At 36.0% G+C, this 27,634-nt stretch overlaps 3 protein-coding genes across 3 annotated transcripts in view; all 3 read right to left on the minus strand.

Moving 5' to 3' along the window:
• Positions 1-579: 579 nt before the first annotated feature.
• Positions 580-10,682, minus strand: cav1 (caveolin 1). The gene is made up of 3 exons (XM_073832045.1): positions 10,441-10,682; positions 9,641-9,808; positions 580-4,031 (listed from the first exon to the last, which is right to left on the minus strand). Exons 1-3 carry the CDS (start codon positions 10,474-10,476, stop codon positions 3,690-3,692), a joined length of 546 nt encoding a protein of 181 aa, XP_073688146.1. The 5' UTR covers positions 10,477-10,682; the 3' UTR covers positions 580-3,689.
• A 1,951-nt stretch (positions 10,683-12,633) lies between these two features.
• On the minus strand, positions 12,634-16,944 carry cav2 (caveolin 2). The gene is made up of 3 exons (XM_073832122.1): positions 16,752-16,944; positions 16,124-16,311; positions 12,634-13,853 (listed from the first exon to the last, which is right to left on the minus strand). The coding sequence occupies exons 1-3, from the start codon at positions 16,899-16,901 to the stop codon at positions 13,703-13,705; spliced, it is 489 nt and encodes a 162-aa protein (XP_073688223.1). The 5' UTR covers positions 16,902-16,944; the 3' UTR covers positions 12,634-13,702.
• An 8,635-nt stretch (positions 16,945-25,579) lies between these two features.
• Positions 25,580-27,634, minus strand: part of LOC141301313 (GTPase IMAP family member 9-like) — a 5,078-nt gene continuing 3,023 nt past the window's right edge. Inside the window, exon 3 of the mRNA XM_073831561.1 lies at positions 25,580-25,626. Coding sequence (XP_073687662.1) covers positions 25,580-25,626 — 47 coding nt within the window. The remainder of the gene's footprint in view (positions 25,627-27,634) is intronic.

Raw genomic sequence — 27,634 nt, forward strand, 5'->3', positions numbered from 1 at the left:
TAAAAGTGATATCTCCAGAACAGGAGAACGGATTTCAAAACGGTAAAACTCAACTTATTAACTCGGGGGGAGTTGGAGAATGAGCCTATTTCCAAAAAAAGTGGAGTGTTCCTTTAATATCCTAATGATTTTTGGCATAAGAGAAAAATAGAATTAATATTAAGATAATTAATCATTTTGACCAATACAATGTATTTTTGGCTACTTAAGACTGATTTCGTGGTCCAGGATCACATATGTAGGGTCACACAGAGAACGATAAAGCATTGTGATTCATTAGCTTTCATTAGCATTAGTTCAGTAACTTTGAGCTTATTTCTGGCTGCTCTTTAAATACTGCATTATTAATTGCTGTGGGTTCAAGGACTGTGCCAGTTTTGTACACAAATAAAGCAAGTCTTAAAATGACCACACAGAGGTTAAAGCAGCCCAAAAGGGCTTTAAACAAAGTCCTAAAATAAAATCAAAGCCATTTAATCAAATACTTCTTTTTATTACAAGAAAAGCAAAGGCTATTTCTATATTTGCAGCAGTACGTCACAAATAAAACTTCAAATAAACCAGACAAATGAAATCCACTTGATTTATATTACATTTTCTTTAATGTGCACAGCATTATGTGATCTTACAGTAAAAGCAAGGAAAGAGAATTTCAGTTTTCATATAAAAATATGAACAAAAATACGATCTCATCTACAGAGGGAGACTCTTTGAAGCAAATGCGTCGAAATACATACTAAGACAGCAGGTAGACACAGAGGTGACCGAATCAAAGCAGGTAGACAAAAGGTGAGAGAGGTGAGCTTAATGTCAGTACGAAATACTATATACCCCACTTTAACAGCAGCCTCTGATGCTGGAAAAACGTTAGTTTGCTGCCAGTCTTTGCCAGTGTGTGTGTGTGTGTGTGTGTGTGTGTGTGTGTGAATAAACAGAAAAGCAGACATGTTTGTTTACAGGACGAAACTGTCACTTCGTATTGCAGAAACAACATTAAAAATGCAAAAAAACAAGTTCTTCATCTTCAAAGACTGCAAGTAAAGTTTAAGTATATGTTAAGGCTGTGATAATGTGCTTAAAAAAGTTCAATCTTCACGACCTGCTGGAAGACCTCGCTAGGTTGTTGTCCTATAGTTGCTAGCTTCATGTGACGTCTCTCTGGAAGTTGTAAAGACATTCTCTGCCACTCAAAAAGCTGTTGCCATGATGGTTCGAAGCATTACGTGTCAGAGCCAGGAACAGTCTCTTTGTTAGTATATGCTGAGTTGGCAAAGGGTTCAGTGAGGGCACCTCTTTTGCCCTGTGTTTGGGCCGTCCACCATATTCAGTGGCAACATGCAGTGTGACGGGCAGTCTTGACATCAGCAGGGCCACGCCTACTTTTTTTGTTTTTTCTTTAAAATTCGTTCAGTTTCCCCAGAGACCTTTCCCAAAAAACAAACCAAAAAAATGGATTACATAAACCCCAGTGATGATGGGCGATAGTACCCAAATGGAAGGATAAACATCACAAACTATTAGAATCTAATGTATAATGTTTACACACCATAATCAACTACTTTGGAACGACTAATTGGACATGTCACGAAATGAGAGGGGGCAAAAAAACAACAAAACCAAAAAAAAACAAAAAAAAAAAAAAAACAACAACAACAACAAATTCACAGCCTTGTCCCAGCAGGCAAAAACTTAAAGTTATAGTTCACGGCAAAATGAAAATTCGGTCACTGTTTCCTCAACCTCATGTCTTTCCAAACGTTTGAATACAATTTCAAAACAACGAGATTAAAGATGCAGTCACATTTACTGTTGTTTGGCAAAATTTCACTTTCTATTATTAAAAGTAAATAAGCAAGTCAGCCGAGGTGATAAAAAGTAATGCAAAAGTAACATAATGCATTACTTTTCACAAAAAGTAACTAAGTAACGCAATTAGTTACTTTTTTAAATGTAGTAACGCAATATGGTAATGCATTACTTTTCACAAAAAGTAACTAAGTAATGTAATTAGTTACTTTTTAATGTAGTAACGCAATATCATAATGCATTACTTTCCCAAAAAGTAACTAATGTAATGCAATTAGTTACTTTTTGTGACAGTTACTTTTTTAATGTAGTTACGCAATATTGTAATGCATTACTTTCACAAAAAGTAACTAATGTAATGCAATTAGTTACTTTTTGTGACAGTTACTTTTTTAATGTAGTTACGTAATATTGTAATGCATTACTTTCACAAAAAGTAACTAATGTAATGCAATTAGTTACTTTTTGTGACAGTTACTTTTTTAATGTAGTTACGCAATATTGTAATGCATTACTTTCACAAAAAGTAACTAATGTAATGCAATTAGTTACTTTTCTGACAGTTACTTTTTTAATGTAGTTACGCAATATTGTAATGCATTACTTTCACAAAAAGTAACTAAGTAATGTAATTAGTTACTTTTTAATGTAGTAACGCAATATTGTAATGCATTACTTTTAAAAGCAACTTTCCCCAATGGAATTTCACAAAAGATTTTTCCCCAATGCAACAAAGTTGGTCACGCAGATTCGCCGGATTGATCAACAGAAAACTGCTTAGGTTGAATGTGAACTAAGCTTCATACATCGCAACACTATACACAATAGTGCATGCTTTTTGCATACAAAGTTCCGAAGAAATTTCACCAATGTGACCACATCTTAAAGTTTATATATATTTATTCTATTTAAAGCAAATCCTGGGTATTGAGACTTGTATGGCTTAATATAAGTCAATTATGTCTCCTAAAAGATTTACATTATTTAAAAAAAAATCACATTGTTTTATACGTTTTGGACTATGGGGGCTGCCATTATTTTGATTACGGCAAATTAGGCCTAAGCCAAATGGCGTACTATCGAATTTTCCTCACAATGAGTTGGATATCGAGTGAAATCCATGCTGAGAAACTCCCTTAGTGGCTGTGGCATCATGACAAGCGAAAGCATGTTTACATCCTACAAGGATAGCATTTAGCGATTCTTGTCTCTGCCGAGTACAGCCATTTTACGCCATCAATTAGTGCCCCCATAGTCTAAAATATGTATAACTTTGGAGTTTTTAAATAACGTAAATATTTCATGGGTTTTCTACTACATATTTTAGTAAGAGACATAATTTATGTTATATTAAGCCATATAAGTCTTATTACCCTGGGTTTGCTTTAATAATAGTGACTACTGTCAAGCTCCACAAAGGACAAAAAACACCAAAAAGAAGCACCATTAGAGTCCCATAAAAGTGGTCAATATGACAAGTCACGTGGATCACTTTTATGGTGATTTTGGAGCGACGAATGTGAAATGACATGCGGGTAAGTACATAACAGAATTTGTATTTTTGCATTAACTGCTTAGGAAGTCAGGCTGAAACAATATTCCTACAGTTATAAATGCTAACAAGTTACAAAAAAATGAGCATTTTCAACACACGCCCCCCTTTACCCCAAGGAATCCAAAGCTGAGAGAAGACAAAGCACATGGACAGAACAGAGACGAAGAGGATCTAAGGGTCACCTAAATACAGTGCAACCCTCCATCTCTGTTCACTTTTCTTTCCCTCCATTTTAGAGGTTACATTTGTTTTATCTTCCTGCATTGGACATTGGTTTCCTTCCCCCTGTCCCACCCCATCCCTCTGGCTCTCTTCTTTCTCCCTGTCCTTACACGACCTTGGCGGTGGTGACCCGGACGCTGCTGAAGCACTTTCCCATGGCTTCGAACAGCGGGTCGCAGAAGGTGTGCACACAGATGGAGTAGACTCGACTGACACAGTGGATCTCGATCAGGTAGCTCTTCACGCAAGGCACCACCGCCCAGATGTGGATGAAGGAGAGGATGGCGAAGAAGATGCCCCATACCAGGGCGAGCGGGATGCCCACCAGGGCCGTCAGCAGCCTGTAGCACCAGTACTTGGTTACTGTGAAGGTGGTGAAGCTCGCTTTCCACACGCCGTCGAAGCTGTAGGTGCCGGCAGGCTCGGCGATCACGTCTTCAAAGTCCACCTGGAGGTGAGAGGGATTTCAGGATTTTATTGGTATAAACAAAATAAAACAGACAACTACAGGTCTTTTTGCTCAGAAATCTTTGCTTATTCAAAAATAACTTTTGAATTATTATTGATATTTCAAAATATATTAAATAATGAAACATATATAATATATACATATACATATATATTACAAAAAAGTTATACAACTGCATTATTATTATTTATCATTTACTTACATCATTAACAGAAAGAAATGCTATAAATATATCAAATGTGACACAGCAGGTATTAGAGGTATATTTTAGAGGTATATATTACAAAAAATAATCTTTATATCTATCCTATTTATCTGTCCATCATCTTTAAATACATACAAATATAATAATATATGCATTTATATTATTTATAATATTTATAATTTATATTTTAAATATTTAATTTTTTAAAAATGCTAAACTATTAAATTTTATTTTATTTAGAATTCTCTATATTATTGTTCATAATCTTTATATCTTATTTATAATCTATCTATCTATCTATATATATTTGTATGTTTTTAAGTATTTAGAGATAGATAAAAAATAGACAGGCAGATAGATAGATAAAAAAATACATAAATTAAACAATTTTAAATAAAATTAAAGATATATTTAAAAAATGTCAAATTAAAGATATATTAGAAATTTACAATATATTTTCATTTATATATTTATTTTTTCTATATTATTGGTTATAATCTTTATATCTATCTTATTTATAATATATCACTAAATAAATAAATAAATACATACATACAAATATAACTGCATTTATATTATTTCTAATATTTATATTTTAAATTATTGTATTTTATTTAATCTTATTTATAATCTAAATATAATCCAAATACATACAATTATATATATATATTATAAAAAAAGTTACATAACTGCAGACAAACTATTTATATTATTTCTAACATTTATAATTTATATTCTAAATTATTTATTATAATCTTTATATCTATCTTATTTATAATCTATCACCTCTAAATATCTAACTAAATACAAATATATAAAATTAAATAAATAGATAGATATAAAATAGATTACTGTACTGCATTTCATAACCACAATTAAATAAAAACAAATATAAATATAAATTTACTAAGATATATTAAAATATTTATATATTTATGTATGATTTTATTTATTCCGTCCATCCATTCTCCAAACCATCTATCCTATGACCCATGTTATCAATAAATTAACAAAAACTAGAGCATTTCTGCATGTCTTTTCAGGTGCATGCATGTCCATTTCAGGTGGACTAACATTAAGAAAAGCAGCATGACTCTTCATCCTCCCTTCAGCCATCTCCACATTCCTCACAGACAGCATCTTTACATTGTCCAGCAGCCGGCTCTGCTTCACTCAGACTGGTACCACCTGGTTCATGCGCAAGTCACCTTGCTCTAAACCTCCTCTATCAACCGCAGACCAGATCAGATAGTGCCTGACACCAAACACTAACATTTAGAAAACAAATGTATATATAAAACTCCTTTAATAAGCCCTGAGAAGCTTGGTGTAGATGTTCCTAGAGCTGGCAAACCTCACACCATCACACTACAGCAGTACACAAACTTTTAAGATGTGTTTATTTCAGTTGTGACACTTTTGCTTATACAGGGAAAAAGCACACACAAACACACCCCGTCCTTCACAGCCACACGGCAAAGTCAAGATTAAGCTAATATTTATTTAACAACTCCTTTTTGTGCAAGTTAGTCAACAATACATTGCTCTGCTCTGTCTGAAAATTATTTTTTCTTTCTTAAAAGACCAGTAAACAGCATAGTATTGTTATTCACTGGTTAACCAGCCCAATCTGTCTAGTAAAGCCCTGCAAAGAAGACTTATTATAGGCACACCACCGTGTCTATGTCAAAGGTAGAGTAAACTGAAGTTCCTGTAAGAGTAAAATGATAAATTACTACTTGTCCAAGGGCTTGAAACCATCATGGCTCCAGTTGGCAAAGGAGCCATGTCTTATATAAGTCTGTCCTCCCCATTCATTTATCTACAGTATATCCCAATTGGCAGGACACATAGTTTCCATTACTTGAATATTACAACCATGACTTTCAACAAAGTTAAAATAAACAGTTGTTGAGCTGACTGCACAGTGTTGTCTGATAACATCCTCACTGTACTGACAGAAGTATCAACTCACATTCTTTAAACCTGGGGGCTTGTGATTATATACAACCCGTCCACAAAGTTAATAAATCACTAGTGTGCAGAGCAGTTTTTGGAGGAGTATGAGTGCCACTTAACAATGATCAACGATCAATTTAGTCATTTAAAAATAACAATGTAAATAAATAAATCACTTTTCAAACTGACAAAATCAGTAGACACATTTAAAACTGTTTATGTAATAATGTCTAAAAATGCAACAAAACAAAACTGAATATAAATAACTACACCAATGAAAAAATAATGAAAAATTAAATATATAACTATATTTAACAATACAATAAAAAAAATGATAAAATACAATAAGATTAAATAAAAATGTAAATAGGTAAATCAATTTTTTAACTGACAAATAAATAGACATATTTAAAGTGGTTTAATTAATTAATATTTAAAAACACAATAACAATTTATGTATACAATAAAACAAATAAATTAATCACATTTCAAACTAACAAACACAATAAAAACTGTTTATTTAAATAATTTTAAAAATACAGCAATTTTTTAAACAATAAATACAGTAAAAATGTAAATAATTAAATCATATTTAAAAGTCCAGCTATATTTAAAAATAAAATAAAAAAACTATATATACAAAATAAAATAAGGAAGTAAAAAATATTCAATATATGAAATATAAATGTAAAATAAATGTAAAATACAAAAATATATGAAAAAATATTCAATGTTTAAAAATGCAGCTATATTTAATAATAAAATTAAATAAAACAGGATTAAATAAAAATGTGAATAAATAAATCACTTTTCAAACTGACTTTTCAAACTTAATTAAAATGTGAAAATGCAGCTATATTTAAAACATTTTAAATTCACAATTTGTATATAAAATAAATTAAATAAATCACTATTCAATTGAATTCACTTTTCCGCAAATTTAAAACTGTTTATAGAAAACAATCAATAAAATAGAAAATGTAAATTAATAAATCATATTTTAAAAATTCAGCTATATTTAACAATAAAATGTAAAAAATATAAAATAAATATAAAATAAAATAAGAAAGTAAATAAATAAATCACTTCTCAAACTGGAAAATATTTTAAACTGTTTATTTAGTGATGAATAAAAATGCAGCTATATTTAATAATAAAATAAAATAAGCCAAAATAAAAATGTAAATAAATACATTTTAAACAGTTTAATTAATTAAAATGTACAAAATGGAGCTATATTTTTTTTTTAAATCACTTAAACTAACAAACATTTAAATACACCTATTTTTAACAATAAATAAAATAAAATGAAAACATAAATTAATAAATATTATTTAAAAACAAATACAAAAAACAAATATTTTAAACTATTTGTTGTTTAAAATGCAGCTATATTTCATAATAATATAAAAATAAAAATGCAAATAAATAAATCACTTTTCAAACGGACAAATAAATAAACCTATTTAAAACAGTTTAATTAATTAAAAAACACATATATAAAAAAGTATTTAAATAAAGCAATTTTTAACAATAAATAAAATTAAAATATAAATGAATAAATCATACTTAAAAATGTATGTATATTTACTTAGCAATACTAAAAAGAAGAAAGTAAATAAATAAATCACTTCAAACAGTAAATTTAAAAGTGTTTATTTAATGTTTAAAAATATGGCTATATTTAAAATAAAATAAAATACAAAGCTCTTATTTTTGTGTAGTCCTCCATACACATCAAAATATTGCACTTGGACAGACAAAACCCACTTAAAACAAAGCCATGGTTGCAGACCCGCAACGGTTTTAAATTATAAACCAATTATAGCTACCTTGTTTATTTTTTCCCCAATCCTCGATCACCACGGCAACGTCCCGTGACTCATTTCAAATCACAAATTCATACGCAGTGACTACAAAACCCACCAAAGCCTTATTATAGCCTTACAACTGTACTTGCTTCAGAAAGCTTTCCTCTACCGCTCAACCAGAAATTACAGCAGCAGTGCAAAAGCGACATACTACAAGTATAATGTCACCCGTTAGAGAAGCCTACGTGGGGGTTGTCTTGTCTCGTCGCGTGGCCCGGCCCAGCCCTAGACCGTGCTCTGGCCAGATTCCCACATGGGCTCGAGCATGCTATTAAAAGAATGCACTTTTATGAGAGGAAAATATTCGCTTCCAAGGGAAAGCTACGCATGTGTTTCTGCACACAAGAATCTTTGATGTGGATGTCTGTGGGAGTGTATTTGGACCACGAGTGCATCACAGTCCAAAAGAAACGCCCCGTGTGTGCGTGAGCCTGAGCGCAATGTGTGTATGGAGAATTTGTGAAAAAAATGGAGATGGGAATTCCCTGCAACGCTCTCCTACGCAAGAACTCTGCGAGCGTCAACCCCTTTTAAGGCCAAAATAAAAAGACTGTGTGTGCAAAATGATTTTGGCTTGTGAATCCTATAATTCTTATCATGCATGTTCTCTGGATTCAATTTGCACTCAACTCATAAGAAGCACTGAATTCTATGTGTCCTCAGGGATGTGACTCAGTGTCATATTGAGGTGGGAGGGACAAAAATGCGGAATAAAAGAAGAAATAAGGGATGGGAAAAGGGCGGAGATGGATGCAAGAGGGATCGAGTGTGTTTCTATATCATCAGGTGACCTGTTGACTTTCTTTCAGAGAAATTGCTCTGCAAGGCATCGCCCCCACGCCCAGGAACATTTTCATGAAGAATGTTAGGTGTGCAGCCTTTGCTCAAAAACAGGAAACTCTTAATATTTCCTCCATAAAAAAAGACCTGACTTTGACAGCTCGTCAAAGCAACGCAAAATAAGAGCGCCATCTAGGATTTCACAAACTTGTGCCACAGTCCTTGCATTTCACATTCACTCCAGAGATAATTGCTTCCACCCTGTTGGGAAATCCAAAGCTGGTAGCTATGGAACAGCTGGTTTGTAAAATGGTTGACCATGCTCTAAACCCCAGTTTGACCAGCTGGTTCAAGATGTTGAGAACTAAAGTAAAAACCAGGTGAGACCAGATGCAAGTGCATTTAAGATTTTGCAAGTAAAATGATAGATTAGACTCCTACAAGGATTGAAACCACCATTCTATCAGTTTTCAAAGACAGCTGCTGGCAATAATTGTTTCCAGTGACAAACTGACCACTGACTCACGCCTGAGTTATGAAGTCGCTCTAATGTTCTCTAAACAAGTTTCTCATTATGTAGCTCTTATATCAATACTAATATTTATTAATAAACTACACTTTGTAATACAGCTTAACATATAAACGCGAGTGCACTTGTTTCTTATTACATTAATCCTGTTACCTATGAACAAATCCATATCTAAGTCTTTTATTATTCTTAAAAGTGACTGAAAAGTGATTTAAAGATATTAAAAGTTCGTTAAGTGGCTTACCTTCACCACATCGTCATTTAAATGCTTTGGGTCTCGGTTGACCAGGTCAATCTCCTTGGTGTGGACATCCTGAAGTGTCTTTTCGTTGATGCTGTCGTTATCCATTTCTTTATTATTTGGTTTGTAAATGTTCCCCTGTTTCCTGATGAACGGTGAGTGAGCGTAGTCCTGCGGTTCCAAAGAAAACAGAAAATGAAGTTCATGAGCGTGGAGTGGAGACTGGGGCGCAACTCAGCACTGCCCTGGCATGGGATGGTTTTAAGCGGATAGAAATGAAGCACCACACCCCTCTGGAAACACAGTGGAGCGAGCCGCCGTACGGGGGCGCCATTTTACACCGTGCGCGTTCGTTATTCCCCCTCAGAAATAAACTCAGAATTGAAAATATCTTGCTATTAGGACGTGCTTAAAACATATTAGTTGTTTTGAAATAATAAAAAAAAAGTCTTGAGAACATTCGTCAACATGTTCATATTTTTCTGGATTAGTGAAGAATTCATATTTTAGCTAACAATATTATTCCTGTGTGCATAAAGTGGTGAAGGGAGAAGTGCAGCTTGCCGTATAACGTTACATACGATCTTAAAAATACCCAAATTAGCAAACGTGTGAAAAAAACAAGCTTGTAGCAACGTTAGAGCAAGTGCCAACACCGCCTTCATGTGTTGATAAACCTCTAAAAGTGCTTAAGTAATACGTAGCCAACTATGCTAAATGTTTATTGCATAAATGACTCAATAAACCCTGAATTGACAGCAAAAACCAAAGGTTTCTGAGGGAAAATAGTTGTGTAATCTTACCTCTTCAGGTGTCCCGTCCTTGTATCCGCTAGTCATGCTGTCCCGTGCCTGAAGTGCGTTCAGATGAGTGTGTGTGGAAACAAGACAATCAGTAGAGAGGAAGCCACAGCAGTGTGGGAGGCGTGGGGATATTGCTTACAGTGGGGAGTCCTTTCCCTTAAAACAGCCCGCTTTTCTGCATACTAAAGTCCTATGAAACTTTTATCTACAGGGTCGTGTTTTATCTCTCCTGGAGTCTCTCGCGGTTTAAGTCGGGAGTTCCTCTCTCAGTCACAAGCTGTGAGGACAAGCTGTGTGTTCGGTGAATGAGAGTAAGACTGAAACCCTCCATTAGCCTGCCACTCATAAAGTTATACGCAGTATTAGTGGTTGGATATTTTGACGTGATTTTTCCTCAAATGGGAGGCATATTTAGGCACTGTACCAACTTCTCCCCATGTACACTAGAAACATCCACTCGTTTTTCATTAGCACTGTTTTCCACGTTACTGTAATAGTAGGCATCACAATTATAAAGCAACAAAATGGAGGTAGGTATATGAGGTTTGTGTACTAGATTTTACTCAAGTAGCCTTCTTAAGGTGCATCTTATAAGGGTTTCCAAACAGTATTGAGTACTAAAGATTTATTCCAGTCCAACTTCACCATTTAAATTAGTAAAGGTTTCGTTTTAGGGAACTTCATACATGACTTGAGGTGTATAAACCTGAAACGTGACTATTCAAAGGTAGGTTTGCATACCGAAATGTACCTCAAGGCAAGACTTGCACTTGTTGGAATGTTTTCAGAAACAATAAGGATGTAGTTTAATGTGCTTGTTTTTCTCATATTTGCCCAACGTTACTATCGTTTACTTTACTTATCTGTATCTTTTAGTGTGCATTTACTGTACCTAACTAATATTTGTGTATCTAGGTCAGGTCCTGGCAAAGTGAGGGATGTGACAGGCAATGCAAAATATGCAAAAAACAATGACAGTGGTGGCGGGCAAAGGTCACTGTAGTTCAGGTAGGAAAGCAATACCTTTTAAGTTATTTTTATATAACAAGCTATAACACGGATAACACAAAGAATCTGCAAAATGTTAATTATTTTACCAATATAAGAGGAATCATATAAAATGTATGTTATTTTTTATTTAGTACTGACTTGAATAGCATATTTCACATAGAAGGCGTTTACATATAGTCCACAAGAGAAAATAATAGTTAAATGTATAAAAACAACCCTGTTCAAAAGTTTACATACACTTGATTCTTAATAATGTGTTGTTACTTGAATGATCCACAGCTGTTTTTTTTTTTTTTTTTTTTGTGATAGTGTGTTTTTTCAGGTCTCACAAATTCTTTGGTTTTTTAACATTTTTGTTTATTTGAACCCTTTCCAACAATAACTGTATGATTTTGAGATCCATCTTTTCACACTGAGGACAACTGAGGGACTCATATGCAACGCTTGCAGAAGGTTCAAACAGTCACGGATGCTCCAGAAGGAAACACAATGCATTAAGAGCCGGGGGTGAAAACCTTTTGATTTTTGAAGATCAGGATAAATTTAACTTATTTTGTCTTCTGGGGAACACGTATCTTCTGTATCTTCTGAAGGGCAGTACTAAATGAAAAAAAAAAAAAAAAATGATATTTAGGAAAAATAAGAAAAATGAACACATCTTCATTCTGTTCAAAACCCCCGGCTCTTAGTGCATCGTTTTTTCTTCTGGAGCATCAGTGAGCGTTTGAATCTTCTGTAATAGTTGCATATGGGCCCCTCAGTTGTCCTCAGTGTGAACAGATGAATCTCAAAATCATACAGTCATTGTTAGAAAGGGTTCAAATACACAAAAAGCTGAAAAACCCAAGAATTTGTTGGACCTGAAGGATTTTTCTGAAGAACAGCAGTTAGTTTAACTGTTCAGGACAAACAAGGGACTCAATATCACTAAACAAACAAAAAAAAGTATTAAGAATCAAGTGTATGTAAACTTTTGAACTGGGTCATTTTTTTATAAATTCAACTATTCTTTTCTCTTGTAGACTATATGTAAAAAAAAAAATTATGTGAAATATCTTATTCAGGTCAGTACTAAATAAACAATAACATAAAATTAATTTTTGACCTCAACTTTATATTGAAAAAATCCATTTAATTGTATTTTATAGTAAACTAATTATTCTACAAAGTCAAAGTGCGTAATGAAACATTTAATAAAATGCAGCTGTTATGAACTCAAAAGCACACTCTTCTACAAAAAAACATACACTTTTTTTATGCAGGTACACTGTTATCCTCAGGCATATCTGCCGCGAAGAACGTCACCCGTAGGGTTTTTCTCATTGCTCAAGATGTTAAATCTTGTCAGGTTAACATTCCATATGCTGCACATTGATCTCCATGGTATGGTCTCTCAGCAAAGAAAACAATCCATCCTTTAACTTCCAAAAATAATTTTATTTGCTGAACTGAGAGGCATTTAGTTCTGTCTTTCATAAGCTGAGCAGCGTTGAGCATGTTTGCTACATGACATCATTCAACAGGGGCGAGGAAACGGCACCTGAGCCTCTAATGTTCCATTGCACAGTCAAATATTCCATTTGCTCCGCACAGCCACTAACAAAGCACAATCAATGGCAAACAGCATGTCAAATGCGGCTTTGCATGTCAAACTAATTGCCATTTGGACATTTTTTTTAGCAGTTATTAATACAGAAGAAAACATGTTAGAATATAGAAATGCTCTTTATAATAGGAATGTACCTAAAATTATAAATATTTCATACAATGAAATGCCATCAAATCATCTAATTTACTCTTCTTGATAAATCATCTCCAAATAAATATTAACTCAGAAATTGCACAACACTACTGCCCTATTGGAAGTAGTTGCCTCATTTTTTCCTTAGAAGCACATCATGCGCTTATTGCAATAATATATTTCATCTAGTAGCATAATATATTTCCTTAAATCTCAGTCACTACAATATAATCTTTGAAAAGTCTTGCATTATATATATATATATATAATGCAAAAGCTTAATTAGACTTACATAACAGTACTGAAAAAGCATGTTAGCACTGACGCCACCCAGTACGAGACTGACGTTTCAGTAACAAATCAACGGAATGAATATTGCAAATGTGCACTGAAATGAAAGAAAAGTTCTTTCTCTTCTTTGTGCTTCAGAAGTCAAGAATAAAAGATCCTTCAGCTAATAACCCTCAAAAAGGAGGCCAAAACAAGGCGACAAAGAGATCCTGCAACACTTCAGTTTTGCACAGTCTTGATATCGATGGACGACAAGCACCGTCCAATGCTGTAGAAGAACGGCCCTATAAACATGTCCATCAGGCTGGTCCAGATCACATGGAGGGAGGGCAGTGTCATCATGCAGCCCTGGATCACTGGCATCACCACCCTGCAGAGAGAAAACAGCTCATCATCACATGCACTGATATAGAAGACGTACATAACAATCATATCAAGATGAATTTGTTCATCTCTCTTTGTTCCGGGGTTAAAATATAGCTTGGAACGCATTCAAAGCATAAACCTTCAGATGGTTACAATAATCATCACCTTTGATATTGTTAACATTCAGCACATATGCAAGTCATCTGTCAGTCAGCAAGACTGAGTCGAGGTGAGATAATATGTGAAGTGTTTCCAGCATCTACAGCACAGGTCTAATGGTTTATTTATGATAAACTTTTAATTTATAAGATTACATTTTAGGAAAATTCTCAGTTTATAATAGTAACCTAATATATAACTAAACATAATATTTACATTTCCTATGGGAACTGTGATAGATTGCAAAACTTAATGTTGTGGGTGGTTGCTAGGGCGTTGCTATGTGTTTGCTAATGATCTGAGTGTTTTTTAGCACTTTTCTTGTTCTAGAAGGTTTGCTAATGAATTTGCTGAAGTTCTATGTTTTAGCACTATGTTTGGGTGGTTGCTAGGGTGTTGCTATGCGGTTGCTACATTTCTGTATGGTTTTTAGCACTATGTTTGATGTTCTGTGGTGTTGTTAGGGAGTTGCTATGCAGTTGCTAGGGTATGAGTTATTTTAAGCACTTTGATGTTCTAGAACAGGGGTCACCACACTCGGTCCTAGAGGGCCGGTGTCCCTACAGAGTTTAGCTCCAACCCTAATCAAACACACCTGAACCAGCTAATCAAGGTCTTAATAGGTATACTTGAAACTTCCAGGCAGCTGTCTTGAGGCAAGTTGGAGCTAAACTGCAGGACACCGGCCCTCCAGGATCAAGTTTGGTGACCCTTGTTCTAGAAGGTTGCTTAGGCATCTTAAGGTTCTGTGTGTTTTAGCACTATGTTTGGGTGGTTGCTAGGGTGTTGCTATGTGGTTGCTACATTTCTGTATGGTTTGTAGCACTATGTTTGATATTCTAGGGTGTTGCTATGGTATGAGTGATTTTTAGCACCTTGTTTGGTGTTCTAGAAGGATGCTTAGGCATTTTTAGGGTTCTGTGTAATTTTAACACTTTGGTGTTCTTAGTGATTGGTAGGGCATTGCTATGCAGTTGCTAATTTTCTGTGTGTTTTTACTTTTTAGCAATATGTTTGGCAACGTAGGTAGTTATAAGTGGTTCAATGTGGTAGTTTAGTGTGGTTTTTAGTACAATGCTCTGTGTTTCTAGGGCACTGTTATACAATTACAATAGTTCTGTGTAATTTTTATCACTGTGCTTGCTGATCTAGATGGCTGTTACAGTGTTGTTATGCGGTTGCTGAAGTTCTATGTGGTTTTAGCAGTATGCTTGGCGAACTAGGTAGTTGTTAAGGTTGTGTTTGTTTTTGGTACTATACTTGATGTTTTAGGTGGTTCTTAGGGTGTTGATAGATGGTTGAGTTTGGAAAAAGTAATAACTTCTCAACAAGCATCATTAATGTCATAATCATCTTAGATTGGCAAGATCATTTTATCACAATGTTATGCAATTTCTTAGATGTTGTAGGTGGTTGCTACAAAATTCTGGCTAGAAGTAATGCAGAAGTAAAACAGCCAATTTATGCCAATTCAACAGTCTTTATGATAATTACTTGCTTTCACTTGTTTTAGCAGCTACCAGGCTAAAATTCTAAGCACAGACATTTAGTAAAGTGAAAAAGACACCTGCCTGAAAATTTGTGACCCAATATACCTTAGACTTGCTTTTTTCACTTGAAGTCGACTTCTCTTCTCCTTTGAGCTACACTGACATCTTGACATCAGATCTTATCTGGCTGATTTGTCAAGGCTACTCATTCCTACGCTAATGGGGTCACTCTGCTACCACTGAGTTGTTACGTTTACAAACATCTACATGTGCTAATATAGCACTTCAGGAGCACTGACCCTGAAATTGCTCCTGATCTAAACTACACAAAGGGTCAAGTTGTGCCAAGTTTCTGCTTGCATGTGTCAAACCTCTAAGAGGCCGGAGAAAAATACTTGAGTAGAATGCTAACAATCCAATGTGAGTTATGTGCGGATTTTTCCACGGTGGAAATGCAGGCCCACCTGTGCTCTACAAAACAACATGCAAGACTTTCTCTGTGGTATGTTTTTAAATGCCAGTCTTTATCTAAGTGGGCAGTGGCCAAGGCAAATATTCTGCAATTGGGCTGTGGAAAATACAACGGAGAGCCAACAACCTTCCCCAACAAGAAGCCTTTTCATACCAAATATGTATACAGCTGAGGATCCCGAAAACAATCCCTGCAATGAATGCCATGGGAATGGCCAGAAAGGTGGTGAGGATCCGGTAGAAGATGTATTTGACCAGCTCGAACACAGTATGACTGCCGATCCAAATTTTGTCAAAGCTGTGCGTGGAGATGGGCTCAGCAATGATGTCTGCAAAACCAACCTGTGGAATCAAACACGAAAGTAAAAAATCAATAGTAAACAAACTATTCTCATTTATACTAAAACTACTGGCACCTTATTTATGTGGATTTTCTTCTTTCAGCGTTTTTTTTCCCTTCATTTTCTGTGTGTGTATATTGATGTAGTATTGTATGCAAAACAATTATGCTAATAAAGTACTCGAAACTGAGTTGGAAAAAAGAGAAAAGATTATTATCGCGAATGTGCAGTACACTTATTCAAATAAAACATACTCCAAAAACGTATTAATATACACGTGAACGGCGGTAAGCGAAAAGAACTTCTCATCACACCGAAAGACTAATATAACCACATTATTAACGCTTGTATCACTCATGTTTAGTCAGTTTTAGAAGCAGGTATTTACAAATAAGTGATGGTATGTAAGAGATAGTACGTAAGTCTAGCGTTGTCACTCACCTTTAGGTGCGCGTTAATATCTTTAGGGTCTCTATCCTGGACCTCTGAATACACGTTCGGTTTTTTCCCAAGTATAGGTTCGATCGATCTATTGAATTCATCCTCATCCATAATGACACTGGTCTCCATTTTTTCCTTTTCAAGACCCATATTTTTGTTTTGGAGTTGCGAGGCACTTAGTGCTGTCTGTCGCGCCTGCTGTACGCGCACTGTGCGCTCAAGGCAGGGCGCGTCCACGCCCCTCACGGAAGACGCGTTCACGCGCAGACAAAACACACAAGGCATTCAATTCAATGTAGACCAACGATAAGAAACTTTTTAGGGTTAAATCGCCGTCTAGCCGTCCTTATCTCGATAAACTGTTTATTGAAACAGAACTGAAGGAATGTTATCAGATTGTTATTGTTATTTCCTTTATAGACTATATGGCGTGAAACTATAGATGTTTAAACTATTTTTCTCAGGCGTTTTACACATTAATTCTTTAATTCATTCTTTTATTAGTTTATTAATATAAGAATTTTACCATTTTTAAAACCTAAAGCCTTAGCTAAATGTTTAACTTCGAGTCAGTTGATTGTTTTTCAAGAATCATTAAGCTTCACTGGATTCTCTGTGGAGTTTTTTTTTTCTTTTTTACTGTAAAATGATGTTTCTTTAAAGGTTCTTCACACACAGAAATGGTTCTATTTCGAACTATCTAGACATGAAGAGCCCTTTTAAGTTGAAACGGTTCTTTGAGTTTGAGCTTAGGGTTCTTTATTCTCACCTTTTTGTTTTTAAAATTGGTAACTGTCAAAAATCCTAAAAATGAAATTGATTTTTATTATCAATATTGGTTGAGTTTTCAGTTATTACTTGGGTTAAAACATTAAGAGCAAGAGTTTTGTATTTTTTAGAAACATTTGCTTAGTGTACTACTTGAGAAGGCAGCATTTTTCATCTTTCGGATACAGTCGATGACCGTTAGTAGATAATTTGCCTGTCTTAACTACAGACAATAGGCCATTCTCTGATAAAGTGATGGTGTTTGCTTTCCTATTTGACTTTTTAAAGGGACAGTACACCTAAAATGTAAAAAAAAAACATGGGGGAAAGTCATGTGAGAGGAGGCAATGCCTCTATTGCGATATGATTGGATATGTATGGTTATGTTCGGCTGTGATTGGTTCATGTGATTGATCCTGCCTCTTGTGTTCTTGCACTTTCCACATTTGTGAATCTGTCTGAATGAACAATATAATGGCGTTAATGAGAAGACTAATTAAAAAAGTAAGTAAACAACTCACACACTTAGATATGGCCACTTTGTTACATCAAAATAAGACTTAAAATGGCATGAAAACATTATCTGTGGGAGTTCTTAGTTTAGTGATCAATATTTACTGAGCTTTTGATGACTAATGAACTGGGTTTTTTTTCTGTTGAACGCCAAAGAAGACCTTTAGCAAAACGTCTGAGCTCTTCTTTTTCACAATGAAAGTGTGTTAACCAGCTTGGTCATTCAGCTAAACGTCTTGTTTTCAATAGCACTTTTAGAATTCTTATTAATGTCTGAAAATAATGTTGATCTCTATAACCAGAGGGAATGAAGTGATTTCCACTGGAGCTGATGCACACATAAACAACAAACTCATTGTGTTGTAATAGTCGAGAGGAAAAAGGGGAGAGGCCACGGCGACTCATGACAGTGGAGCAAAAGCACAACAGTGGGAGTGAAAAGCACATTCTACCATTAGGACATGCACAATACAGGCTGTAATCCCTATGGATAAACACACAGCTGATTTCCAACAGCAAAGCAAAGGTGCCAAGACCTTTCCTCTGCGTGTGTTTGAAGTTCCGATCAAACGTTGTCAGCATCCACTATGATCTAGTTTGATGTGGGTGCACTGCATTCTCAGAATAAAATTGTGAAACCAAGCAATCACTTCTACATCGCTTCTAAAGTCTTCATTGAAGGTATCAAGTACTATAATCTGTGCAAGGCAAGCCTGATTGCTCTATTCTGGTGCAATATTTTACTGTCATAATAACTTAAGTGCACAAGTTCAACAGTCTTTCCCTCGAGGATACGGGACCGGCCCAACAAGCTACTGGAAGCAGAGTAATAAAACCAATATATGTCATTTTCATGACAACTTAGCAGGTGAATGACAGCTGCCTTTGTAAGACTGTACTTGGTTGAGCAATATCTTACAGAACTGTAATTTATTAGCTCTGGTAATTAGCTATAGCGAGCAAAGCAAGTAAAGCCATTAAAACACAAGCACTTCCCATGATGTGTGAAAAATCATAGTATAAAAATAAAATGTTATATTACAAAATATAACATGAAAAGTGTATAAATGACTAGTTTTTCTAAAGAAACATTGTCCAATAGCAACACCAGCAGATAGTCATGGCAGTCGTGGCCTAATGGTTAGAGAGTCGAGCTTGTAACCCGAAAGTTGCAGGTTCGAATCTCAGGTCTGGGAAGTGAATGTACATCCTTGAGCAAGGCACCAAACCCCAAACTGCTCCCTGGGCTGCAGCAGTATGGCTGGGATGGGTTAAATGCAGAGCACAAATTCCGAGTAAAGTTACAGCGGGAGACTGCGTCTCTCTTGCTGTCTAAATGTTTCGAGAATAAAGTCAAAATGTTTTGAGAATAAAGTCGAAATGATTAAAAAATAACGTTGAAATTCCCAGAATAAAGTCAAAATGTAACGAGAATAAAGTAAAAATGTATAGAGAATAAAGTTGAAATTTTGAGAATAAAGTCGAAATGTATTGAAAATAAAGTCAAAATGTTTCAAGAATGAAGTCGAAATTACGAGAATAAAGTCTTAATATTTTCAGAATTAAGTCAAAATGTTTTAGAATAAAGTCGAAATGAGTCAAAAATAACGTTGAAATTCCGAGAATAAAGTCAAAATTTTGAGAATAGTCAAATGTATCGAGTATAAAGTCAAAATGTATAGGGAATAAAGTCGAAATGTATCGAAAATAAAGTCGAAATGTTTTGAGAAGCCGAAATGTAGAGAATAAAGTCAAAATTTTGAGAATAAAGTCGAAATTTCTAAAATAAAGTCAAAATTCCTAAAAATAAAGTAGAAATTTCAAGAATAAAGTTGAAATATTTTGAGAAAAAAGTCGGAATGTTTCGAGAATAAGGTCGAAATTTTGATAATAAAGTCAAAATGTATAGAGAATAAAGTCGAAATGTTTCGAGAATGAAGTCAAAATGTTTCGAGAATGAAGTCAAAATGTATCAAAAATGAAGTCAAAATGTTTAGAAAATAAAGTCGAAATTCTGAGAATAAAGTCTTAATATTTTAAGAATGAAGTCAAAATGTTTTGAGAATAAAGTTGAAATGATTCAAAAATAACGTTGAAATTCCGAGAATAAAGTCAAAATGTATCAAGAATAAAGTTGAAATTTCGAGAAGAAAGTTGAAATGTATCGAGAATAAAGTAAACATTTTGAGAATAAAGTCAAAACGTATCGAGAATAAAGTAGAAATTTCGAGAATAAAGTAGAAATTTCGAGAATAAAGTTAAAATGTATCAAGCATAAAGTTAAAAGTCGAAATGTTTCGAGGATAATTTTGTGCTTTTTGTTTTTAATATAACACAGCTCAGCTTTCAAATTCTGTCAGTTTTATCATGGAATACAAATTTGAAATTTGTTTTTCCTCTGTATTTCAAGTTTATAGTAAGATACAAACGTTGAAGGAACATCAGAAGGAATGAAAAACAGTACAGCCTTATTTAATGAAATTAATGTCTCACTGTAACCAGAAATATGACTGATTCACATGCCGCTTAAACTGAGGCGAATACAGCGATCTGTCATGCCACATTAAAGAGCGTAAAAAAACACATTATTGTAATAGACATATTGTTTGTATTTCGTTATAAAAATCAACAGACTTTGAAATCTGAGACTTTGGAATATCTCCCGGTGCTCCCAATTCGGCTATTTGCATGCGCAATAGGCTACAATATACTCTCAAAATATTATAACTTTAATCTTGCAATTGCTACAAATTATTTCTTGTAATTTTGACTTTATTCTCGAAAGACTTCGACTTCATTTTCATGATTTTGACTTTATTCTCTAAACAAACATTTTGACTTTATTCTCATAATATATTCCAACTTTATATTCTCATAATATTTCAACTTTATTCTCGTAATTCCGACTGTATTCTCAAAATATTACATCTTTAATCTAGTAATTTTTGATTTTTTTCTCTCTTTTTTTTTTTACGTGGCACTAAACTGCTGTCGTACCAAATAATGTTATATGTCTGAATTAATAAATATATAAAATAATGCTTAAGATGTGTATACTTACAGAGTGTAAGGAAAAGTCTTCATCCTATGGCACAAACAGTGCCGGTGATTCTTGATGAATTAACCAAAGGTCACATTCCGTGGTCCTGATCTAATTCTACCTGCAGAAAAACAATGATATGAGCACAATGATATCAGATGGGACTTCCTGACAGTCACCTCATCTGCTAAAGCTCTCAGCTCTGTGAATACAGGCACATCATAATAAACCATGACATGCAGTAATCGTGAGAATCAGCCCATAGCAATCTTACTCTATTGTCATCACCCTGCATTAGAGTACAATTACACAGTACAAAAAGTTTAGTGCGAATATTTAAAAAATATTCCTTTGGGAACGGCACGCGCTTTACATCATAGCACAGAAGAAAGTCTTTGCTTAAACACTGCATAACTCTTTCAGACATAAAAGCGGCCTTTGTTTCTCCATTGACTGCTTATAAAGGCCGATCTTAAATCAACTTAAGGAAATGAAAGTAGACTAAGGAGAATACATTAGCCTTCATGCTGTCTTCCAGCATGTATCTTTGTCTCTACAGCTCAAATTTAGAGCTTTGTAACTTTTCCAAGCACAATAAACCTGTCAAAAGCAACCAATCTCTTCATCTATACCCACGTTGCTCGGTGTTTGTGAACACCACTGGCTGAAGGTGTGGTAAACACATCGGGGATCCGCCCAGAGCCCGAGGCCACTTTAGTCAATGGAGTATATGTGCTTTGCGGGAAGAGATAAATACGTTTTTCCATGTGTACTAACTATGAAGCAGCTTTTGCCATGCTGCTGCATGAACAAGCCCGAGTCCTTACAAGCTTCAATCCAGCAGCACTGACACAGTTACCCAGTCACACATGTTTGGGATATTCATCTCCATCACATGACAGACCCCTCAAACCATTTTCCAGCATAGTTTAGATCAGGTAGATGAGCGTATCAGATCATGCATACCGGTGCTGTTACTCAACAGCTTCAGGTGTGCTTTTTCCCTTTATTTTGAGCCAAGTCTGGAAATGCTGGCCAGTGATCTTGCTTCACGCACCTTTTTATAAAGCAGCTCTAGAGATAAACATGGTATCAATTTAAAGTTTTAAGCTTCTAGGTGATTTATAGTTTGCAGTAAGCTTATGTCCCATACTGCAAGACAATGTATTAATACATTGGATACAATTATAAACTCAAAATGTGTAGAAATCATCTTAGGTTTCACATTGTCATTGCTGTTACTTGATCAGATTTGTCACTACAATTGTGATATCTATAGAAATCTTGAACAGTTTAGTCAAAATAATCTTTCTTTTGACCAATGAATCATACCATTGCACACAAAAGGAACAATTACACTAAACAGAGGTGACTAAGGGTGTGTTACACTTGTTGAATGATGTGTATTTCGTGATGGAACTCACCAAACACTCCAAATAAAAGGAAAAGGCATGTTTTTTAAAGCAAAGTCGAATACACCTAATGCCGTCTGCTGGACTAAGCGGTCATTGTTGCGTGTATATGGTTTTTTTCACCACCTGCGGACTTACAAAGAGCTTATAAAAGGCACTTTACTGCCTCGTTGCTCAACACCGCATATTCCCTTCATAAAATCATGTCGTATAGTATCACACTGTGTCATTAATTCCTGTTTTTGGTTCGTTTAGAAGTATTTGGTCTGTGGCACGTTCATATATAATTTGAACTGCACCTGAGTTCGTTTGGAAGCGGACTGAGACCTATCTTTTTAGCGGTCTCGGTCCACTTGTTTGGTGTGCACCAGTGTTCGGATGGCAGCATTCACACTTACTCATGAAACTTACTCAAATAATAGCAATTGCCCCAGAGTTGTTATAACTCGTGTAGACAAGATAAGACGAACGATGAAATACAAACGAAAATAGATTTAATATAAATCTCTCAGAAATACAAGGCAGGAACTCTCAGAACATTGAAACACACAACATCCATGTAACAACGAGGACCGACAGGGAGTGAACACAAAGACAGACTTTTAAATGCAAACTAATTATCAAACACAGGTGACGGGGATAATCAGGGACAGGTGTAGGGAATCACAATAACGAGGGCAAACCAAATGACAAAATGACAGGGGGAGACCAAATGAACAGACATGAATGTAACAAGAGTTAGTTTTAATTGAACCAAACTTGACAAGTGTGAACACACCATAAAATTTGAACCATTTTAAGTTTATCACAGTGTCAAAGACAATTTATGAGAATAATAGCTATATATTTTTACTCCATATTCACATTGACATGTCGATCGAGTGTTTGAAACAACTTCCTACTGTGACTTTATTCATGATGCGTCATCAATCGGCCATATTGGCGGCATTGAATGTAAACAATGCCACTGAACTAGGGATGGCGAAAACTAAAAAAATTCTTGACCGACCACCGAGCCTCATTAGCCGGTTGAAACCGGTTAACCGATTAGTTTAAAATATGGTAAGCTATTTGAAATAACAGCCATTTCGAGCCGCGCCTGCAATTTCGCAACTCTGTCGCATCTGGCCGCGATCACACCGAACGCGTCTTTTAGTTCTAAAAACGCGAGGCGCACAGCACTGCCTTTTTTTTTTTTTGGTGACTTTTAATAAAAGAGCGTGCTGCGTTTTTTTATGTTGCTAAGCAACGACCAAAACAGCTGTCCTGTCAGTCAAATCAAAGGATTATAGCGCGAGTACTCTAAAATCTTAGTTTTATGCTGTTAAGTAAACTGTCATATTAGCAGAAACCCTAAATAATACAGCTCCGGGTTACCCACGATAGACACAAAAGGTTTCTCCTCTATTTCTTGCAGTCTCCGGACTTTTTAAGCAACCGTAAAATTCCGTCACCACAACAGAAGGCCCGCCTCTCCATTCATTCGATTGGACAATGGAAAAGAAAGCGAATGACGTTAGGCGTTTTTCCCATAGATATGGTTTTTCCGCTCAGAGTTGATTTTTTTTCAACTTCACGCGCTCAGAGCGCTCCTGCAAAAACGCGAGGCGCAGCAGGCGGTGAAAACGCAAGGCGCCTGGGGCGCATAAGCAGCGCGTAGAACGCTCACTGCCAACAGAAAACCATTCAAAAGAGGCGCCTCCAACTGCAAAAACGCGTTCGGTGTGATCGCGGCCAGTCTCTCTGCCGCTCTGCCTCCCGCACACATACACACACACACACACTGCCACTCACGTCACTTTTTTTAAATCCCCCTACAGCGCGAAACATGAGTCCCGCAAACGCGGCGCCGAAGAGCTTGTTGTATGTAATCGTAGGACACAGGGGAGTTGCTAGACCTAAAGCTCTACTGGGGCACAGGCCCCCATTACTAGTTAATTCAGTTGTTACATGTAGTTTAATGTCTTTATTTTGGGATTATCAACGTAAATTATAACTCAAATTTGAGATTTTACTGGGGCACAGCATATTTTAACTGGGGCACGTGCCCCAGTAAAAAGGGTCTAGCAACGCCCCTGGTAGGACACATGGCTCCTTAGTTTCAAATGGTTTGGGTACAAGGTGATCGCTTTGAAAATAAAGGCGCTTGTCTAGGTTAGAAGCTCATTTGAAACATTGCCACGGCTCATTTAAGAAAATGACAGCTCCGAAGAGACGCCGCTTTAGTTGAGGTAGTGCTAACCATAATAAAGAAAGATGATGATCATCATCACCTTATCGGTTACCACTGAAATGTAGATGTAATGTATTTCCAAATCTAAGCCCATCTTATGCGGAATGTTGGCTAATAGACTGCAACATGATAAAACCAATGGATAAAACAGGCACCTTCAGAATGCGTAAAAGACGCACCGGCACTTTTTTTTTTTAACCGACTACCGACAACTTTGACCGGTTAACGTTGATACGGTCAACCACCGGTCAAACGGTCATCGGTTAACATCCCTACACTGAACTGAATGAAACTCGCAAATTAGTGCTGGTAAAAATAGTGAATTATTGTCATGTTTTGGCCTGTACTAATCAGTCATTTGGACTGCCAAAAGTTATAACGAATCAAGCAGAAAAGAAGGTGTTTTTAGTTGACCAAGTTTTTAGTTTGTGTTTGTTCCTATCATTTCCGGTCAGGTAGGTGAAATATTAGGGTAATATCTTAATACTGCTCGTACGTATCTTTACCAACTTAACTTTAGTTTGTCAAAATATTGTGAACTTTCCTGCTTACAAATCCTTCTCTATATGATTTAGCAGCTTCCACATGTTTTTTCCACAATCGTGACGTAAGTGCAAACCCTATATTCTATACAGTGATAAAGGCTATGCTGATCAGCACTGTTATATAAATATACATTATCTATATGAAAATACCTGAGATGGCTTGAAGAACATATTATATTTGTGAACTGTTATATTCGTGTGCTGATTCTCATCACGTTTCATCATACAAAACATTTCATTCTGGACTTCATTCAGCTACTGCAACAGATGGATGCCTTTGTGCTCACAAGGGATTTCCTGGAAAGTCATTTGTTCAATTACTCCTTTGAGTCTCGTTTGTGGACTTTCTGCACGAAAGCACCATCTGGTGTCGAGTATGAATGAAACAAATCACACGTGAGAGTTTAAAGGAGTAGTTCACTTCCAGAACAAAAATTTACAGATAATGTACTCACCCCCTTGTCATCTAAGATGTTCATGTTTTTCTTTCTTCAGTCGTAAAGAAATTATGTTTTTTGAGGAAAACATTTCAGTTTTCAATGCGGCTTCAAACTCGGTTCTAAATTTCTATCAGTAATAACTTCTCAGCTCCACACATACAAGAACTAAAATTGACCACACTCATGGTTGGAACTCCCCTCTTCTCCTTCTGTCCTTACTCTGAGGCAGAAGTAACCAAACTTCTCCTCTCCAGCCATCCAACGACATGCCCTTTAGATCCTATCCCCTCACACCTTCTCCAAGCAATTTCTCCAACAATCCTACCGGCTCTCACACACATCATCAACACATCTATTCTCACAGGCACTTTCACTACATTTAAGTAGGCCCGGGTTACCCCACTGCTCAAAAAACCTACACTTAACACTTCACTCATTGACAACTACAGACCTGTCTCTCTCCTTCCATTCATAGCAAAAACACTGGAACGAGCTGTTTTCAACCAGCTATCTCTATTCCTTTCACAGAACAATCTACTGGATGCTAACCAGTCAGGGTTCAGGAGTGGCCATTCAACTGAGACTGCGCTACTGTCTGTCACTGAAGCCTTGCGGACTGCAAAAGCTGATTCCAAATCATCAGTACTCATCTTGCTGGACCTATCTGCAGCCTTTGACACTGTGAATCACCAGATCCTCCTGTCCACCCTCTCATCGCTGGGCATCACAGGGACTTCACTTCACTGGTTCAAATCCTACCTCTCTGGTAGGTCTTTCAGAGTGGCCTGGGGAGGGGAGGTTTCCAAAACTCATCAACTGGTCACTGGGGTTCCTCAGGGATCAGTTCTTGGACCCCTCCTCTTCTCCATATACACTACATCTCTGGGCCCCATCATACAGGCACATGGCTTCTCCTACCATTGCTATGCTGATGACACACAGCTCTATCTTTCATTCAAACCAGACGATACATCAGTAGCTGCACGGATCTCAGGCTGCCTGGTGGATATCTCTGCATGGATGAAGGAACACCATCTACAGCTCAATCTAGCAAAGACCAAGCTCCTTGTCTTTCCTGCCACTCCAACTCTACAGCATGACTTCTCCATCCAGTTAGGTTCAGCAACAATTACCCCATCGACTTCAGCCAGAAATCTGGGTGTAATCTTTGACAACCAATTGACTTTTAAAGACCACATAGCTAAAACTGCTTGATCATGCAGGTTTACATTGCACAACATCAGAAAGATTAGGCCCTTCCTAACAGAGCATGCTGCACAACTCCTCGTCCAGGCTGGACTACTGCAATGCTCTTTTAGCCGGTCTTCCAGCATGTACAATCAGACCTCTACAAATGATTCAGAATGCAGCAGCACATCTGGTCTTCAATGAGCCCAAAAAGGCCCATGTCACACCTCTCTTTATATCCCTGCACTGGCTACCGGTTACAGCCCGCATTAAATTCAAGACACTGATGCTGGCATATAGGACAGCCACCGGATCATCACCTGCCTACCTCCATTCACTACTTCGTATCTACACTCCTTCCAGAAGTCTGAGATCCTCTAGTGAAAGACGCCTCATTGTACCACCACAGAGAGGCATGAAATCACTTTCCAGAACATTCTCGTTCAACGTTCCTGCCTGGTGGTCCTTAACAGCTTTCAAGCGACTGCTGAAAATCCATCTTTTTTGACACTATTTGACTCAATAATGTATATATAAAAAAACAACAACAACTTTGTTCTCCTCTCTTTCCTGATCTTCCCTTTCTAGCCTCTACTCATCTAACAATGCCTATATATGATATTTTAGAGCACTTCCTATGTTAATCTGCCTCCTTAGGATGAATCACTTGTTGTATTCCCAATTTGTAAGTCGCTTTGGATAAAAGCGTCTGCTAAATGAATAAATGTAAATGTAAATCTAAAT

Source organism: Garra rufa, chromosome 25 (genome assembly GCF_049309525.1).
Source record: "Garra rufa chromosome 25, GarRuf1.0, whole genome shotgun sequence".
In the NCBI taxonomy this organism is placed as follows: domain Eukaryota; kingdom Metazoa; phylum Chordata; class Actinopteri; order Cypriniformes; family Cyprinidae; genus Garra; species Garra rufa.